Source organism: Suricata suricatta, chromosome 2 (genome assembly GCF_006229205.1).
Source record: "Suricata suricatta isolate VVHF042 chromosome 2, meerkat_22Aug2017_6uvM2_HiC, whole genome shotgun sequence".
NCBI classification, from domain to species: Eukaryota; Metazoa; Chordata; class Mammalia; order Carnivora; family Herpestidae; genus Suricata; species Suricata suricatta.
Window position 1 is genome coordinate 112,874,174 of NC_043701.1, and position 18,331 is coordinate 112,892,504.

General features: G+C 46.4%; 2 protein-coding genes across 2 annotated transcripts in view; both read left to right on the forward strand.

Annotated features, from left to right (window-relative positions):
* The window catches only part of LOC115275740 (lysosomal acid lipase/cholesteryl ester hydrolase-like), a 53,164-nt gene extending 38,139 nt beyond the window's left edge, over window positions 1-15,025 (forward strand). The window contains exon 11 of the mRNA XM_029919465.1: window positions 14,839-15,025. Within this exon, the coding sequence (XP_029775325.1) occupies window positions 14,839-14,857 (19 nt within the window). The 3' untranslated portion in view covers window positions 14,858-15,025. The remainder of the gene's footprint in view (window positions 1-14,838) is intronic.
* On the forward strand, window positions 1,557-3,686 carry CH25H (cholesterol 25-hydroxylase). Its single transcript, XM_029931680.1, has one exon. It carries the CDS (start codon window positions 2,356-2,358, stop codon window positions 3,166-3,168), a length of 813 nt encoding a protein of 270 aa, XP_029787540.1. The 5' UTR covers window positions 1,557-2,355; the 3' UTR covers window positions 3,169-3,686.
* Window positions 15,026-18,331: the final 3,306 nt, after the last annotated feature.

An 18,331-nucleotide genomic window follows, 5' to 3' on the forward strand; every position in this document is an offset into this window, starting at 1 on the left:
AGTCTGAGCCCCATGTCGGGCTCTGCACTCACTGCACGGAGCCTGGTTCAGACCTTCTCTCTCCGTCTTTCTGGCCCTTCCCTACTCGCACTCTCTCAAAAATAAATAAGCATTAAAAAAATAAGAAAGGGTGCATGCACTATGGCCGGATGCTGCAGAGAATGGGCGTCTGGGGAATATGTGCGTTCGGTCCGTGACAGTGCAGGGACATACACCACTTCGGAAGTTGTGAATCCTGTTAGCGCGTTAGAGAGTGTGACATCCAGTACATGATTAGGCATTAACATATGTATTACGAATTGGCTTCTTCTGCATCATACGTAGACATGTACACATCCTATATATTGCTATACCTCTAGATCCATATATTGGTCTGTGTTTCTGTTGCACTGATTCCTCCTCATATATGCCTTTCCATCTCTTATTTCCCTTTATGTGATTTTATTTGAATTTAACTGTAAACTTCCTCAGTTCCTCTTTAGGTAAAATGTGGAGTACACATTTAAAGTACCATGTATCTTACTTTGTACATTCTCTGTGTGCTGGGCACCCTGCTCTTGCTTCTGCAAGGACTCGATGGTAACAGCGCTATGCTTCCTGGCCCGGTGGGGCGCCCAGCCCTTCTGAGGACTGGATGAAATCACTTCAAGTGAAACACTTAGCTAATGCCTGGCAGACATTATATTATTGTTGTTTTCCCATTTTAATGCCCGAAATAACCTCATCAGATGGCTACTATTATTTTCCTTTGGGAGAGGTGAGGTGGGGTGGTGGTGGGAATGGGGTTGGGGGTGGGTGGTGAGGTGGGTAGAGATGGTTGGGAGGGTCTGGCTAGGTGGGGGTTGGGTCAGAAAATGCAAAGCTTTGGGGGCTGGGGTGGCTCACTGGGTTAAGAGTCTGGCTCTAGATTTCCGCTAAGGTCAGGATCTCCCACTTTGTGAGTTCGAGCCCCGCATGGGGCTCTACACTGGTGGTGCAGAGCCTGCTTGGGATTCTCCCTCTTCTTCTCTCTCTGCCTCTCCCTTGCTCTTTCTCTCTCAAAACAAACAAACAAACAAACAAACAAACAAACAAAAACAAACAACCACCATAAAAAGAAAACGTAAAGCCTGGGGAGGGAGGCGCTGTCCCAACCTCACAGACACTAGGAGAGACAAAGCTAGCATCAATTAGGACTGGTCTTGCCTTTTTCAAACTGTTCTTCCCAAACTTCTGTCCTCTAGGGGTCTCTCGTTTCGCACGCCGGCCACCCCGGGCAAGGCAGTGGTGGTCTCCTACGCAGGTTCCGGGTCCTGCGTGGCCCCAGAGCTCTCCCGGTGCCCATCCCCTCCCGCTTCGCTCCCGGCCTGCCCACCCGGTGGCCCGCCGGCCGCCGCGGGGACGGGGCCGGCCTCTGGGCGCTCGGCATGGGCGTTCGTGCTTTGCCGCCTCCATCCCGCGGTGAGACCGAGCGGCTTTCTAGCCGGATCTGGGCACGCTCTGGTGGTTAAAAGCCACCCCACGCCATCTCTTCTTAAAAAAGGAAATCTAACAGCCGAGGTCCCCTGCGCTGTCGCCACCGCGCCTCCCCGTCCGGGTGGCGGGTCGGGGCGCCGCGCGCGCCGCGGAGAAACGACCCGACGCCCGGGGGAGTCCGCGGCTGTGGGTCGGGAGCTTGCGGTCGGCGGGCGGGGAGAGTCCCTCTCGGAGATTCTGGAACCGCGAAGGTTCTGGTCCAGCCCGCACCCGGGACTCTGACTTCCTGCGCTGGTGGCCGCTTAGCGCGGTAACCAGCGGAAGGTTACTTCGCAGCTGGTTAGATCGATAGCAGATGTGCAGACAGAAAAGACCCGAAATACAGAAGCTACGTCTCTTTGAAAGTTTTTTTTTTTTTAAAGATGCAATGATACTTGCCTCTTTATGAAAGCACGCGGGCGCAATTCTATGTATGCATTTAAAAAATACAAGTACTTCTGCACTGATTGCAAAGGCGCTCTTTATCGAGGTGACGGAAATATTCCTTATCTCCTCTGTGGGTCATGATGACACAGAGGAATTAAGTTGTATGGTAAAAAAAAAAAAAAAAAAAAAGCCCCAAACCACCGAAAACCCGGAACATAAAGGTGCATGCATGCGAAAAGTTATTCAGTAACACTGCACACGACGCACATGAAGGGGACCGAGGTGCAGCCGGAGACGCGTGTTGGTGCCACTAATCGCGGCTCCCAAGGGTTATTTATGTTCCAAGCCGGGAGCGGCTTATTGAGCGAACGCCACGGTGCCTGACGTCACCCGGAGGGGCGGGGCCGCGGCTTGGGGCCGCAGAGAAAAGGCGGCGGGACCCGAGCGGTCGCAGCTGCCTGGCACGGCCTCGGCATGAGCAACTACAACGCGTCCGAGTTCCAGGTCCTCTGTAGCCCCGGCCGGCTGTTCCTGCAGCCGCTCTGGGACAGCCTGCGGGCCCGGGAGGCGCTCCTGCTGTCGCCCTTCTTCCCGGCCGCCTTCTCCATCTGCACCTACCTGGGCTGCTGCCTGCCTTTCGTGCTGCTGGACGTGCTGTGCCCCTGGGTGCCCGCGCTGCGGCGCCACAAGATCCACCCGGACTTCGCGCCTTCAGCGCGGCAGCTGCTGCCCTGCCTGGCGCAGACCCTTTACCAGCACGCCGTGTTCGTGTTCCCCGTGACGCTGCTGCACTGGGCCCGCAGCCCGGCCCCCCTACCCCCCGAAGCCCCCGGGCTGCTGGAGCTGGTGCGCCACGTCGGCTGCTGCCTGCTGCTCTTCGACGCCGAGTTCTTCGCGTGGCACGTGCTGCACCATCGGGTGCCCTGGCTGTACCGCACGTTCCACAAGGTGCACCACCAGAACGTGGCGTCGTTCGCGCTGGCCACGCAGTACATGAGCGTCTGGGAGCTGTTTTCCCTGGGCTTTTTCCACCTGCTGAACGTCACGCTGCTGGAGTGCCACCCGCTCACCGTGCTGGTCTTTAACGTGATCAACATCTGGCTGTCGGTGGAGGACCACTCGGGCTACGACTTCCCGTGGTCCACGCACAGACTCGTGCCCTTCGGCTGCTACGGCGGCGTGGAGCACCACGACCTGCACCACTCGCAGTTCAACTGCAACTTCGCCCCCTACTTCACGCACTGGGACAAGCTGCTGGGGACCTTCCGGTCCGCACACGGCAAGTGACGCGCGCGCCCCCCCCCGGCGGGGTGGGTGCCCTTGGCACCCTGGGCACTTAGCACTTGAATCAGGACAGACGCACCTGAGCCTTTGTGTTGTTTTGTTTTTGTAAGTAATTTATTACCTGATGGAGATTTGTGGGTAAAGTCTGATATATTTTCACAGCCTGACCAAGTAATTTATATTGTTTTTGTGTACTGAGGATTGGACTCGGAGTCGAATTCTAGCTCACTTCGGAAGCCTTAATTCTCGGATATGTTAGACACTCATCATTGGCATATTTAAATCATCTCTAAAGTGACTTGTTTGTAGGACAAGGACTTTCTTATTTTTGAAAGTGTCACAGAAATAGGCTAAACGAACATATTTTTATGGAGACTGAGCAATGAAACATATCCCTGCTGGACAGTGATCACAGTCATTGTACTTTCCCCCTGTTTTTTTCATGTAACTGTATATTTATATTGAACGAAATGTTATTTGTGCCTTAAAAATGAAAAAAAAATCCAACCTAAATCATACAAGTACTGCTGCTGTTTGTTTTTGGCGTCTTGACCGATCAGTACTAAAACTGGAAGAGGGAGCTGGACAGGAGGTGTCCTTCAGAGTCTGCATCAACCATAGAATGAGAGCGATCTGGTGTGGGGGGGGGGCTCGGGGGAATTGTAGGAGAGACAGACGCAGGAGAAGGGGTCAGTTAGTCTGTTTTGCTCTAGCAACTTCAAGAGGGGGGGAGAGAAGGATGGTTTGCAGTTTTTCAGCTGATTTTTACATAACAAGCAAATGAAAGAATTACCTTCTAACGTTTTAGAGAGATTAACACTGCTCAACCATTTGATTCTTTGGAGGAGAGTGGTGTTCCGCGATGTGCTTTGCTTTGCAAAACTGGTAAGTCAAGTATGTGCATTAGAAGGGCAGAGAGACCCAGAAAGAGACTCGGAGTCAGCCCCCCTCTTCAGGAGCTGTCTGGTGTGTGTGGCCAGCATATGCATAGCTTGTGGAATTGGGGGGTTTTGCGTACTCACTTTGCTTAAGACCCACATGCAGATTGCATATTCCTTTCTCAAAGAGAGGAAATGTGAAATTTTGGCCCTAGATCCCCGGTTCCACATCTGTAAAGGGAGATAGTGTTTGAGATGTTCTTGTAGATCTCCAGTAAATGTCCCTGTTACTGACCACATGCCTGTGACCCATCATGTGCCTGACAGGCTGCTGACTGATTGTTGGCATTTTATCTTTGGAACAGTTAAATAGGGTCAAATAAAGCATCACGGCAATTTAGACAGGAAAGTCTAAAGAATGACAACTTTGTATGTAGTTGTAGGCTCATTATGCATGAACCAACTGTCTCCTTGAAAAGTGAAACATCCATCTGAAGCCCCCGTCTCCACAGCCTGCAAAATAAGACCTAGAAATAGGTGCAGGCTCTCCCAATCTTTGGCAAAATGCAGTCAGAGTACCTGGGTGTTCTGCTGATTCTACCCCCCGCCCCCCCGCCCCGTTCTCTCCCAATATATGTGCTCTTTTGGCTTCTTCACCAAAGCTATCTCCTCCTTTGTCCGCAGAAGGTCCATGCTGGGCCTGGAAGATTATATCGATATGAAAGTGAGGTCATCCCCAAACTGCCTGCACATCTTGGATCAGGACGTATCACAGCTCACTCAGAATTTTGTTAGTGTCTCATGTCGCCTCGCTGTATATGGGGAAACTTGGAGAAACCTGTACCTATGGAAGTTATTTGGGTCTAGAAACACTTTCTCTGCGTTGATGTTTTAATGCATTGGAAGGTGAAGTGGGGAGTGGAGAGGGTGACCCGTTTTTCAGATAGTTTGAGAGCCTGATGATAACAGTACTAGTGAAATAGTTCACATATGCGTGCACTTTTCACAAATTTTCTCTCTTGCTCCTTACCCTCTGCCAGAGGTAAGACAGTGGCTATTATTATTATGATGATTCCCATCCCATATCAGAGACGGAGAACTGGTACCTGTGCAGGGAAGGTGACTTGCTCCCAGTTATAAAACGCTGGGAGTCGGAGCCAGTGTCAAACTCCGGTCTTCTGATGCTTGTGATACTCTCCACGCTGCCAGGGAGACAGACACCCTGCAACACACCAGATGGCCCCTCTCTGCTATTCCTCCTTAGCCACCACCCCTCAAGCAAAATTCCGTCCTTACCCCACTACTTTGCCGGGCGTCCCTGGATTCCAAGCCAGGGAGAGTGAGCGAGGCCAGGACCTGGGTCAAGGGCTCTGTTTTCTGTATCCCTCACTGCGTAACAGTAACCAGACTGACTGCGGCACTCACTAGCTGAGTGATGGTGGACAGATTACTTGATCTGTCTCTGCCTTGACTTCTTCATCTGTGAGATGTGGTTCATCACAGAGCCTGCCTCAGGGGGGATTCTGGGTTACCACGTGTGCAGGGTAGGGGGGCTGGAGGTCACAGTTGGTTGGTGTCCTGCCGGGGAAGTTTCACGCCATGAACACTGGGATGGCCGGGGAGGGAGGGACCGGGGTCTCCCATCCACAGGGAGACCAAATCATGCAAGCCCAGGTTTTGATCCCGCCTTTCCATGGAAGCTAATTCTCTTGTCCTCCTTTCAAGGCTAAAGACTCGGAAAGAGGCAGAAGTCTGTGTTTGTCTGCTCCTACTTCCTTACCTCTGAGTCATGCAGCCCCCACCTCTTCTGGAAGCGTCCACATCCGGCTCGCTGCTCTCTTCCCAATCTAGTGAATTCTTCCTCTTGGTTTTCCATCTGCCCAGCTCTTTATTTTTTCTTTTCAAAGGGTATTTGTTTTTGCTAACCAGCCTCTTCTTAGAATAGTTTTAGTGAAGTTTCTCCAAACTGCTTTCCTTCCTAATTCTCTAGCTTCCTTCAGTGGGTCCACACTTTCCTCAGCAGAGAGGCAAACTTCCAGTGTTACTCCTCTTGTTAGAAAGTATCTATTCTGCCTGCGAGAAATGTCCTTTGCACCAGCTTCTACTCTCCAAACCTCTGCTTTCATTATGTTCTGGCACACCCACACCACAACTAATATACTTATTATATACACATATATAATCTCTGCTTTCATTGAGTCCTGGCATACGCATACAACATCTAACAAGTGCATGTGCATATATACCCTCTGTGTGTACACACACTATGTATACCGCCGTACACAGACCACAGGTCTGCACACTATTATATGTCCACAGGTATGCATTTGCACACACATAACACACCCCATATGTATGTGTCTATATACACACACGCACACATATACACATTATGTATGCACATTATACATAAACAGTATAGGTATATATATACTCCCTCCTCTCTGTCTCTGTTCACTCACACACACACACACACACACACACACACACACAACACATGTTATCATTTCTGTCCTGGTTACCATTCATTTGTGCCCCTAGTACTATACTCCTTCATAAATTCTGGTTCGGTGTTGTGTGAATCCTGGAAGAGATAGACCCCACTTTGCTGCTAGCCCTGTCTTTCTTCCTCCATTCCAGCACCCCTCACTAGTCCATCCCAGCTTCCTCACGAAGGTCATGCTCACAACACATAATCTCTGTTCTAGAACAGGTCACAGTCTGCTGAGAAAAACGGTCGGGCCAGGAAATGTGTCTAGTGCAATGCAGTCCATGCTCCAATGGTGGGAAAATGGATCAGGCTGACAAGAGAACCCAAGGAAAGGTGGGCTCATTTGAGCAACAGAAACTGTGAAAGATTTGTAGGCATTCGCAGGTAGGGTGAAGGGCATACCCGTCAGAAGCGAGAGCCGGGCAGAGCAGAGAGGAGTGGAGGAACTTGGTGTGCTTGAGACGGGGAAGGAGGCACAGAGCCCTGTGAGAACAAAGAAGGAATGTCCTGCCACTCGCCCAACTGCAGGACCTGTTGGCTCACCTGCCGATGCGCAGGGGTTTTGAAAGACACTATATAAACTTGCTTCAAAACCAACGTTAGGGCTTGCTATTAGCTGTTGGCTTCTAACGAGTGTGTGGATGAATGCACCGAACACTGGACTTGGAAATGACATTCTGAGAAGCTTAGGTGGTATTCTCCAGGCGCCCTATTGCTCAGGGCGAGGGGAGAGCTCCACAGGTTTTCCACAGAGAGTGATGCGATCCCACCTGGCTGAAGAAGGTGACTGGCAGCAGGGAATGGTGGCACTGGTTCCACTAGGGGACCGCTCCAAGTTCTGCTGGCTTCCAGTCCTGGCTCCTGGCTTATGATGAACTCCGTGAGCTTCAACAAGCTGCTCCATCGAAGACAGTTTCCTTATCTGTAAGAAGAGGGTGGTAGGAGCCACCTTTAGCATTACGGTGAGCAGGGGACCCTGGCTGGCTCAGTCGGTTTAGCATCCAACTCTTGGTTTCAGCTCAGCTCATGATCCCATGGATTGTGAGTTTGAGCCCCGCATCAGGCTCTGCGCTGATGGTGGGGAGCCTGCTTGGGGTTCTCTCTCTCTCCCTCCCTCTGTCTCTGCTCCTCCTGCATGCACTGTCTCTCTCTCTCTCTCTCTCTCAAAATAAATAAATTTTAAACAAGAATTATGGTGAGCTGTATGGAAGGTATTTAGAGAATTTAGCACTCTGCTTCCCATACTGCAAATACTCTGTGAGTCGTAGCTCTTTTGATATAAGTTGTTAGCACAGCGTCAGGCTTGCAGGCAAGATAGAATCAGCTTGGTCCCGAACAAGCAGAGATAAGGTGGAGAGGAAGAAATGAGTCTCTCTTTTGTCATGCAAGCAACACAGACACATGGAAAAATTTCAAACATTAGAGAACAGTGTGAAGTAAAGAGCAGCGTCTGACCCACTCGTGAGCTGATTCCCACTGCAGATATAATCAGTGTCAACCCTTTACCAGACCAGAAAGCCAGTTATTCAGGGTCTCTCTCCTCTCCCTCTCCTTTTCAGCCAGGATTGCATTAAGTGCATCAAAAGTTTAAAAAAAGAAACAAAAAAGCAAGTTAACGTGAACAGAAAATTTTAGACAAAAACCCAAGAACATTTCCTCCCTCGAAGTATCTTTTGCTTATTTCCTTCTTCGGTCCTGTTTGATCACCACTTAGAAACAAGAAGAGAAACTGACGTCTGTCTTCCCCCGTGTGTGGTGCTGAGCAGAAAGGGCAGGACCCAGCCAAAGGTCGCAGAGGCTGCTCCCTGCGCTTGGGAGCCTCCTCGCATGCCCACACCCTTTTTCCATTGTGGAGGAGATCACTCGCGTCCCTTGGAACATCCGTTTCCCTCTCTGTGAAATGGGCGGAGGTTGCGGTAAAGGGAAGTAGGTCTGCTTCCTCCTAGGAAGAGAGAGCGGGGTAGGATGCCGAGGTAGGAGTGAGCGCTGTGCATGCCAGTGTGACACGGGGATCTTGGGTGTGTCAGGAAGGTACTGAGGTGCCAAGGCTTCTGTCCCCCTCCTCTCTGCCGTGGTGACACTGCCTCACGGATTCCCCCGGACAGTCCTGCCTCGGGCTTCCCTTCCTTGCATTCGTCTGCTCTGCACACCCTGGTCCTTGTCTCCCTGCTAAGTCTCAGGAGAGTACGGGAGGGGAGGGGGGTCACAGACACCAGAGACAGAGGAAGCAGAGTTTGCAGAAGGAGCCCCACGGGGGTGCCGTGTCAGAAGCAGTGTGGATCCCAGATGCTCCAGGAGAGGGCTCTGCCTTCTCTCCACACCCCGGACGAAGACCAGGCAAGAGCTGCAGCCACATAAATAGCATTTAGGCAGGGCAGGGCTTTGGAGGAAGAAACGTGGTGCAGGCTGGACATACATGGAAAAAAGTCACCTCCTACTCAGCTCTTTGAATGCCCAGTTAAACGGTGGCTCATCTTGGCTGTGGGTTTGCTCTGCCTTGGATCCAGCAGAACGAGGGAAGACGGCTGGCGTGCTGACACTGTGGAGCCAGGAGGTTCCCCGGATGCTAAGGCTGAGATACGGCTGTTCACTTTCCCTATTTTAGGAAGAAGGACACTGAGGTTCAGAGATGGGAAGTGTTTTTTCCTGGGTCGCACGGCTGGACTAGAACTGAAGACGTGAGCTCCCTCAGCCTCCCTACTGATTCCTTCCCACCCTCTGGGTCTTCAGAGCCATGGCAGACGGCCTCTTGCCTGGTAGCAGAAATGCAGTAATTAATTTTTTTAAATTTAAGTTTAATTTTTAATGCTTATTTTTATTTCTGAGAGAGAGAGAGAGAGAGAGAGAGAGAGAGAGAGAGAGAGAGAACGAGCAGGGGAGGGCAAAGAGAGAGGGAGACACAGAATCTGAAGCAGGCTCCAAGCTCTGAGCTGTCAGCACAGAGCCGGGCATGGGGCTTAAACCCACGAACTGCCAGATCATGACCTGAGCCGAAGTCAGATGCTTAACCCACTGAGCTGCCCAGGCACCCCTAAATTTTATTTTATATATACAGAGAGAGTGAGTGGGGGAGAGACAGAGGGAGAGAGAGAGTTTTAAGCAGGCTGCATGCTCAGCATGGAGTCCAACTCTGGGCTTGATCCCATGTTGGTGGGATTGTAAAGACGCAGGTCCGATCCAGCCTTCCCCTTTACTTAAAGGGGAAGGCGTTGGCTTCTCCTGAAAGGGCGCACCTTAAGGAGGGACAACTCCTGCAGCACCCAATCAGGAGAGGCCAGCTGATACCTTTGACCTTTCTAGAGGCAGGCCTAGTCACACCCCACGTGGGGCGTCCTGGGCCCACTCTGATTGGTCAATACTCCCAATGTTGTGATTGGCTCCCACAACTGCCAGTATTGATGGGGGGGGGATTGGATCACTGTACACCTGTCATCATTTCCTGTAACTCCCCCTCCCAAGGGCATAAAAGGCCCTGCCCTGCCTTTGTTCAGCGCTCTCTGCACGTGGCCAGCAGGTGGGCTAGCGACTGTGAGCCCAAGCTTCAGCTTGTAATAAAGGCCCTTTGCTTTTGCAGGCATGACTTGGTCTCCCTAGCAGTCTCTGGTGTTTGTTTTGGGGTGATTTTACAAACTTGAGTACAACAGGATCATGACTTGAACTGAAAATCAAGAGTCAGAGGCTCAACCAACTGAGCTCCTCCCTGCACCCCAACTGCTCCCAGAAACATCTTTGTAAGATACTGTGCAAAATTGTTGCAATCTACATTCTTTGTTAATCATATGCTTAATCACAAGCTAAACAGCTCTGCTGATTTTTAGCAACTCAGAGAAGTGTTTATTCCACACTTGGTTAAGATCAATTCTGCCACAGACTGTTGTGGGTAATTGATGTCAACTTTTATTGTGTCTCCATGAACTCTGAAAATCTCTGTTTAGAGAATGTTTAAGAAAGTATATAACGGAATACAGCTAACTTGGCAATTAACAGGAATGGAACCATCCATACATGTAACAGCGAGGAAGAATCTGAAAATAATTATGATAAGTAAGGGAAGTCAGACAAAAACAGCATGTACTCTGTGGTTTGGTTTATGTGAAATAGTGTGTATTAAATGATTCTGCTGATGTAAAGCTCCAGGAAATGCAAGTGAATCATGAATCCATTGTGACAGAAGATGGATTAGGAGTTCTTTAGGGGAGGAGGAGGGCCTCAAAGATGTATCGCCAAAGGGGACAAGAAAACTTTTAGGGATGATGGATATATATGTTCACTATCTTGAGTAGACATATGTCAAAATGTGTTGCATTGTGGAATTTAAACATGTTTAGTTGATTGTATATCAATTATACTGAATGATGATGATGACAGTGGTGATTAATCATTTATGAATTTTAGCTTTGAAGCCAATTTTCCATGAAAAATATGATAGGGGACTTCATGATAATATCATAAGAACACACACACACACACACACACACACACACACACGCACACACAGAGTCTAAGATCTGTCTTTTGCCTGTCTGTACTCCTGACCTATCAGAAGGTAGAAGACCCATTTGAGAGCCTACAAATTCCAGAACCCTTTCTCTGAGGCCCTCCTTCCTCTCCACCCCCACAAACACACAGACAAGGCAGGCTCCTGCAGCCACGCTGCACCATATGATCCCACTACTGTGGCTGCAGCTTTATCGACCTGGGTTGGGGATGTGTTCCACACAAGAATGAATATACTAGCCCCCAGTAATTTAGGTTATATAAACAGGGGAGTGGAGATGGCCATGGGGGGGGGCTGCCATCTTGGGCCATGTGAACTTCGATACAACAAAAATTCATCTGCTGATCAAAGGAAGGATGGGCAGATTTTCAGGGAGGAGAAATGAGCCACACATCCCTGGAAAGAGAGTGAAAACAAAGAGAGTAAAGAGAGAAGGCAGCTGCTCTGGTTCCTGTGGGATCAACAGGGTGGATTCTGGGTATTAAGTCCACCGCAGTTCCTGCCTTTGTATTCCATGACTTTCCATTAAATTTCTCTGCTTGGATGTTTAGATGCCATTCTGGTTCTTGTATGCAAAGAGAACTTTGGTTAAAACACAGTGTTCTGTGATGCTCTTCTGCCTGTAGGTGGAAGGAAGAAATCCTTTTGATGCAAACCAGTCTAGAAGTCATGGGTGGTTGTCACCAATGGACACCCAATAGTTAGGGTCCTAAGTGATGGCCAGAGGCTGTATGGATGGGATCACATGATGTGTGGCCTTTTTTTGCCTGGCTTCTTTCAAGTAAAATAATGTGTTCAAGGTTCATTCATGTTGTAGCATGCTACAGCAGCACCTCTTCCTGTTTGTTGTCAAATAATATTTCATTCTATGAATATACTACATTTTGTCTATCCATTCATCAGTTGATGGACATTTGGGCTGTTTCCACGATTGGTTTGCTATAATGAAAAGTGCTGCTCTGAACATTCATGTAATTTTTTTTGTAGGGCCATATATTTTCATTTCTTTCAGGTATAACCAGAGTGGAATTGCTGGGCCAAAGCGTAACTATGTTTAACACGTTTGGGAAACCACAACACTGTTTTCAAAATAAATGCATTATTTCGCGTTCTGACCAGACATGCATGAGTGTTCCAATTTCTTCACCTTCCAATACCTGTTGTTTTCATTTTTTAAATGTTTATTTATTTATTTATTTTTGAGAGAGAGAGAGGGAGAGAAAGTGTGCATGAGGGAGGGAAGGGCAGAGAGAGAGAGAGAATCCCAAGCAGGCTCCACACTGTCAGCACAGAGCCTGATGCAGGGCTTGATCTCATGAACTGTAAGATTAGGACCTGAGCCTAAATCAAGAGTCAGATGCTTAACCGACTGTACCACCCAGGCGCCCCTCATTTTAAAAATTATAGCTATTCTCATGGATGTAAAGTGATCTTTCACTGTGGTTTGATTTGCATTTCCCTAATGGCTAATGATGTCAAGCATTTGTTCTTGTGCTTACTAGTCATTTGTATATCTTCTTTGAAGAAATGTCTGTTAAAGTCCTTTGCCCCTTTATTATTTTTGATCTTTTGTTATTGAGTTGTAAGAGTTCTTTATATATTCTGGACACTAGACCCTTATCACACAGATACAAATATTTTCTTCCATTTTGTAGATTGTCTTATTTTTTCCTCTTCAAGTTTTCTGTTGAGCTGCTCTAGTGAATTTTTAAATTTTAGTATTTGTGCTCTTTAAAGCTAGAATTTCCATTTGTTTCCTTTTACAATTTCTGTCTCTTAGAAATATAATGATAGTGTTCTCATGATTTCCATTGATTCTTGGTCTATGTTTTTTGTTGTTTCTTTAGCTTGTTCATTTTTAGTTTTCAGAACATATTAAAGACAACTGATTTAAAGTCTTTGTCTACTAAGTCCGTAGCATGTTCTTCCTTTGGGACAGTCTCTCATAGTTGCTTTCCCATCCTGTGAACAAACCATACTGGATTGTTTCTTTCATGGCTTGTAGTTTTTGTAAAAAGCAAACAGTTCACATATTATGCTTTGGCAACTCTATAAATGAAACTCTCGCTCCTCCAGAGGTTTCATTGTTCCTGTACTTTTGGAGTTTGTTTGGTAAGTGACTTTTCCAGCACCTGCACGCCTGCAACCCAAAAAGATCCCAGTCATTGCCAAGTGGACTTTGTATGTATGTTTGGAACACTTCCAACATCCAGCCTGGCAGTTTACAACTTTGTCTTCACCTTCATTTCCTGCCTGCCCAGAGCCTGAAGGTGGGTCAGAAGTGAAAGCGTAGGGCCTTTTCAAGTCATTCTTGAGGATACACAAGGCATGGGCTTATATATGACCTTTAGATTCCCAAGAATATTCTGGAACTTTTCAGAGTCTTGATTCCACAAAGCATCTTTCTTTTCCTACCAAGCGTTTGCTTAGTTGATCACTTATTGAACTGCTGGCCATTGCCCTGAGCAGCTGTGACTGATACATTTACCCATACATGTTATGGACAAATTCCACCTCTGAGCAGTTGGCTCAGCACTCTGTGAGCTCCAAATTCGACTTGATAAGTATTGGGGGCAAGTATTTGAGGCCTTTCCTCAAGGGATACACAAGACTGGTCAAAACAAATAACCATGGTTCTCTGTGAGTCAAGTCCATTCTTCTTCTGCCGGGACCTGGATCTGTACTGGGAACATGGGCAGTTTCTTCAAGGCCATTGCCGAGGTCTGGAGTAGGAGCTGAGACTTGAGTAAGTTAAAATGACATAAACTCTCTGTTCTTATCAAGATTCAGCCATTTTTTTTCTTGGTTAAGCATTTTTCTACTTCCTGCAAGCTTTTGGTTAGTTCCCAAAGTTCCAAAAAAATCGTTTCTGATAGTTTTTTCCATTCCATAGGGATGGATAACATCCATTCATTGATGACATCCGCTTTGTAGGTTTTGAATTCCTCTCTGGCCCAGAATGGGGTCCATCTTGGCACATGTTTCATGTGTGCTCATATGAGTCAACATGGACTACTCTAAGAAAATACCAGAGTCGTGGTGGCTTAGTGACAGACATTTATTTCTGGAGGCCAAGACATCCAAGATCAAGGGCCTGGCAGATTCAGCTCTTAATGAGGGCTCCCTTTCTGGCTTGTAGATGGCCACTTTCTTATGTTTCCATGTGGCAGAAAGAGGAGACTCTAATCTCTCTTCCTCTTCTTACAGGGACATTAATGTCCTCATGGGAGCCCCACTCTCCTGACCTCATTGAAACCCAATTTACTTGCAAAGGTCCTACCTCCACATACCAACACTTTAGTGGTTAGGGGTTCCACATAAAACGTGCGGGCTGTGTTTGGAGGGGCGGCACACTAAAATTCAGTCTATGTGTATTCTGTTGGGTGGAGTGTTCTGTAATGATCAATGATAGCAAGTTACATGGCGTATAGAAATATCTAGGATTGTTACACTCCTAATTTACTGAGCACCCACTTAGATGTGATCTCAGTTTTAGAGAGAAAAAGAAAGCTCATGCACAAAGTGATGAGGAACCTTGCCCAAAGTTGTACACGGCAGGAGAAAAAAACCCCATGCAGTTAGATGTCAATGTCCTCAGTTTCCACTGGTGTGTTATTTTAGGTATGGAGGAGGGAGTCCAACTTTGGGCCAGGCCAGGGGAAGGAATTGGAAGGTCCCTTGAAAATTTGACCTTTTGTTGCAGTTGAACTGTTTCCAATTTTGGCACATTACACTTCCTGGCAAAATAGAAGTACTTAAGGTTAGAGCCAACTTTTAAATTCCACATTTTTGTTTTTCTCTTCTAGTAATGTGTGTGTGGCCTGAAAACCGGTCTCTCTTCTTGTCCCTGGGTTGCACAAAAGCCGTCCCAAGGTGGCCGATGGGAAGAAAAGGAAGCATCTTCAATAGATGTTAGTGAGTTCATAAAACCCACTGCCAAAGCAGCTCAGCGGCTAACTGTACTTTGCCAAAAAACCTTCCTTCAAGTGCTTCCCTTAAGCCTCTTTGTTTCTTGCGGAATCACTCAGAGGTAGGGTGTTGACCTTGTAATCAAAAGCAGGGATGTTGGGGCGCCTGGGTGGCTCAGTCGGTTAAGTCTCTGGCTTCGGCTCAGGTCAGATCTCAACGTTCGTGGGTTCGAGCCCCGCGTCAGGCTCTGTGCTGACTGCTAGCTCAGAGCCTGGAGCCTGCATCCGGTTCTGTCTCCTTCTCTCTCTGCCTCTCCCCCTCTCATGCTCTGTCTGTCTCTGTATCAAAAATAAATAAAACATTAAAAAAAATTAAAACAAAAAAAAGCAGGGATGTGAGTTTTGGCTTTTCACTTCCTGACTTTGCTATGTTGGGAAAGTGTCTTAAGTCATCAATAAAATGGGTCTACTAATAGTGCCTAACAAAAAAGGCTACTTTTTATATATTTGAGTTCTAATTTATTATTAGTTCTAATCATAATAACATAATATATTATATAATATTAATATATTTAATATAATTAATAACATATATTATACTATTATAATACATATATTATATTTATAATTTATCATTATTGCCATTCTTTATTATCCCCTTTTACATTTTTTGAGTATTTATTTTGTTGTTTTTCTTTTTTTTCAATTTCTCAAAAGATTTTTAAATTTTATTTAAATCTAACTTAGTTAACACATGATGTAGTAATGGAGTACTATTCAGTATAGAGTAGATTCAGGAGTAGAGTTCAGTGATTTCTCAGTTACATACAACACCCAGTGCTCATCCCAACCAGTACCCTCCTTAATGCTCATCACCCATTTAGCCCATTCCTCCGCTCAGCACCCCTCTAACAACCTTTAGTATGTTCTCTGTATTTAAGAGTCTCTTATGATTTGACCCTCTTTCTGTTTTTATATTTCTGTTTTTTCTTCCCTTCCCCTAAGTTCACCTGTTGTGTTTCTTAAATTCCACATATGAGTGAAGTCATATGATATTATATTTCTCTGGCCGACTTAGTTTGCTTAGCATAATACACTCTAGTTCCATCCATATTGTTGCAAATGACAAGATTTCATTCTTTTTGATTGTTGAGTAATAATCCATTGTGTATATATATACGCCACATCTTCTTTATCCATTTATCCATTGATGGACATTTGGGCTCTTTCTGTAATTTGGCTATTGTTGATAGCACTGCTACAAACATTGGGGTGCATGTGCCCCGTGGAATCAGCACTCCTGTATCCTTTGGATCAATACCTAGTAGTACAATTGCTGGGGTATAGGATAGTTCTATTTTTAATTTTTTGAGGAACCTCCACACTGTTTTCCAGAGTGGCTGCCCCAGTTTGCATTTCCACCAGTGCAAAAGGGTTTCCCTTCCTCCACATTTTTGCCAACATCTCTTGTTTCCCAAGTTTCTATTTTTAGCCATTCTCACAGGTGTGAAGTGGTATCTCATTGTGGTTTGGATTTGTATTTCCCTGATGGTCAGTGATGTTGAGCATCTTTTCATGTGTTTGTTAGCCATCTGAATGTCTTCTTTTGAAAAGTGTCTGCTCATGCCTTTTCCCCATTTATTCACTGGATTATTTGATAGTAATACATAATGCAACTTCATGTGAGGTATTATTCTAATTATCTCTTTATAAATAAAGAAAGCCTGCTTCCTTCAGTGTCTGCTCAGCAGTGTGAGTCAATACTGGTAATTGTCATATCTGAGTCCCTTCCATGGATCAGGAACTTTTATCTACAAGGTCTTACATAGACCTAATTTCACCCATCAACGTTGTAGGATCTTTTTCATTGTCACATTTTTACAGAGGAGGAGAGTGAGACTCTGAGAGGTTACATGATTTGCCTATAATTGTGCCCAGAGTGTATATCGAAAAGAGGATACAAAGTCAATTTTAAGCAGAGCCTCTTTCTTCCACACACTTCCCCTCTACTCCATCCCTGAAATGATGGGGAAGCTCTCCTGAGCATGCCATGCACAGCCATGCAGGTAACACATTGAGCAACTCCAGTGAGTGTCATTTTCAGAGGTATCATTTGAATGGCGCCCCCTAGAGGCGTGCAGTGTACAATTGCAGACATGTACAAGGAAGGCCTGGAGCAGTTAATAGGTCTTGTGCAGAGAGCAGAGAAGATTTTGCTGCAACTGCATTGACCCTGTATTCCTTCTTGCAATCGTTCTTGGAGGTGACTTTCTACATTTTTAAAATTTTGAGTAAATGACCTGAAGGGGCCTGACCACACTACATCTTACCATGTGGTGTGACTTTCTCATATCACATGTGGTGATGGACACGCCTGTGTTTGTAGTATTCTTTGGGTATTTACCTTCCGTGTGTGCCTACATGCCTGCACCATCCAAAAAGTTGCTGTGAAAGAACTGTCTCACTGGATTTGGCGTATGATGCCAGAACATGGGCCAGAGTGACCTATTTTCATTGAGATCATCTTGGAAGATTTCCTTCAGGTATTTGTTTGTACTTAAGTCACTAAAAGTCTTAGAGGCAGACTTCTGTGGAATAAAGTCCCTCATGTCTCATTTCTAGAAAATGCAGCTTAGTGCTGCTCTGGGCCTTCAAGCTGTGAGAAGTGCCTTTATTCATATTTGAGAGGAAGTGTGAATTGAGGGCTAAGTTAGAGGACATGAATAGCTTTCATTTGAGTGTGTTTCTATTTTCTCCTACCCAATTTCCTAGATGCTTTGGTTTAAAGGGGTCTTTCCCTAGCAGCCAACCTTTGATAATGCCATTTGCACGCCAAGGAGGTAGTAGAAACACTAACTTTCAGTGGATCTGAGCAAGGTCTGTGGTGTGGGCTGGGCACACGTCGTGATTTTATTTAATTACCTCAGTAATCATTGCAAAAAGATTACTCTACTTCCCTTACATGGATATAGGGTGTTATGGAACGGTTTCACAGTCAAAAGCTTTGCTCTGTATTATGACCTTGTAAAGTTGGATGGATAGATAATTCTGTCTTGCAACAGAGAAATCTGGAATATGAGGCTAGAGATCTCCAGCACCATGTACAAGTTCACAAAGCAAATAAGAATCTGGACCGTGCTTGAGCTTTCCTTCCCGGGATTCCCGTGGTGATCACTGCATCGATTTGGAGGTCATGGAGGCCTAAATCCTTTGCTGTGTTTTTTCTTATGTTCATTTTTTGTTCATTTATTAATTTTCATTATTTGTTCAATAATTTGTTCATTATTAATTTTTAAATGTTCGTTTATTTTTGAGAGAGAGAGAGACAAAGCACAAGTCGGGGAGGGCAGAGAGAGAGGGAGACACAGAATCTGAAGCAGGCTCCAGGCTC

What these genes read in the sequence shown, in the direction of transcription:
- CH25H (XM_029931680.1), top strand. Translation starts at nt 2,356, where the DNA reads ATGAGCAACTACAACGCGTCCGAGTTCCAGGTCCTCTGTAGCCCCGGC.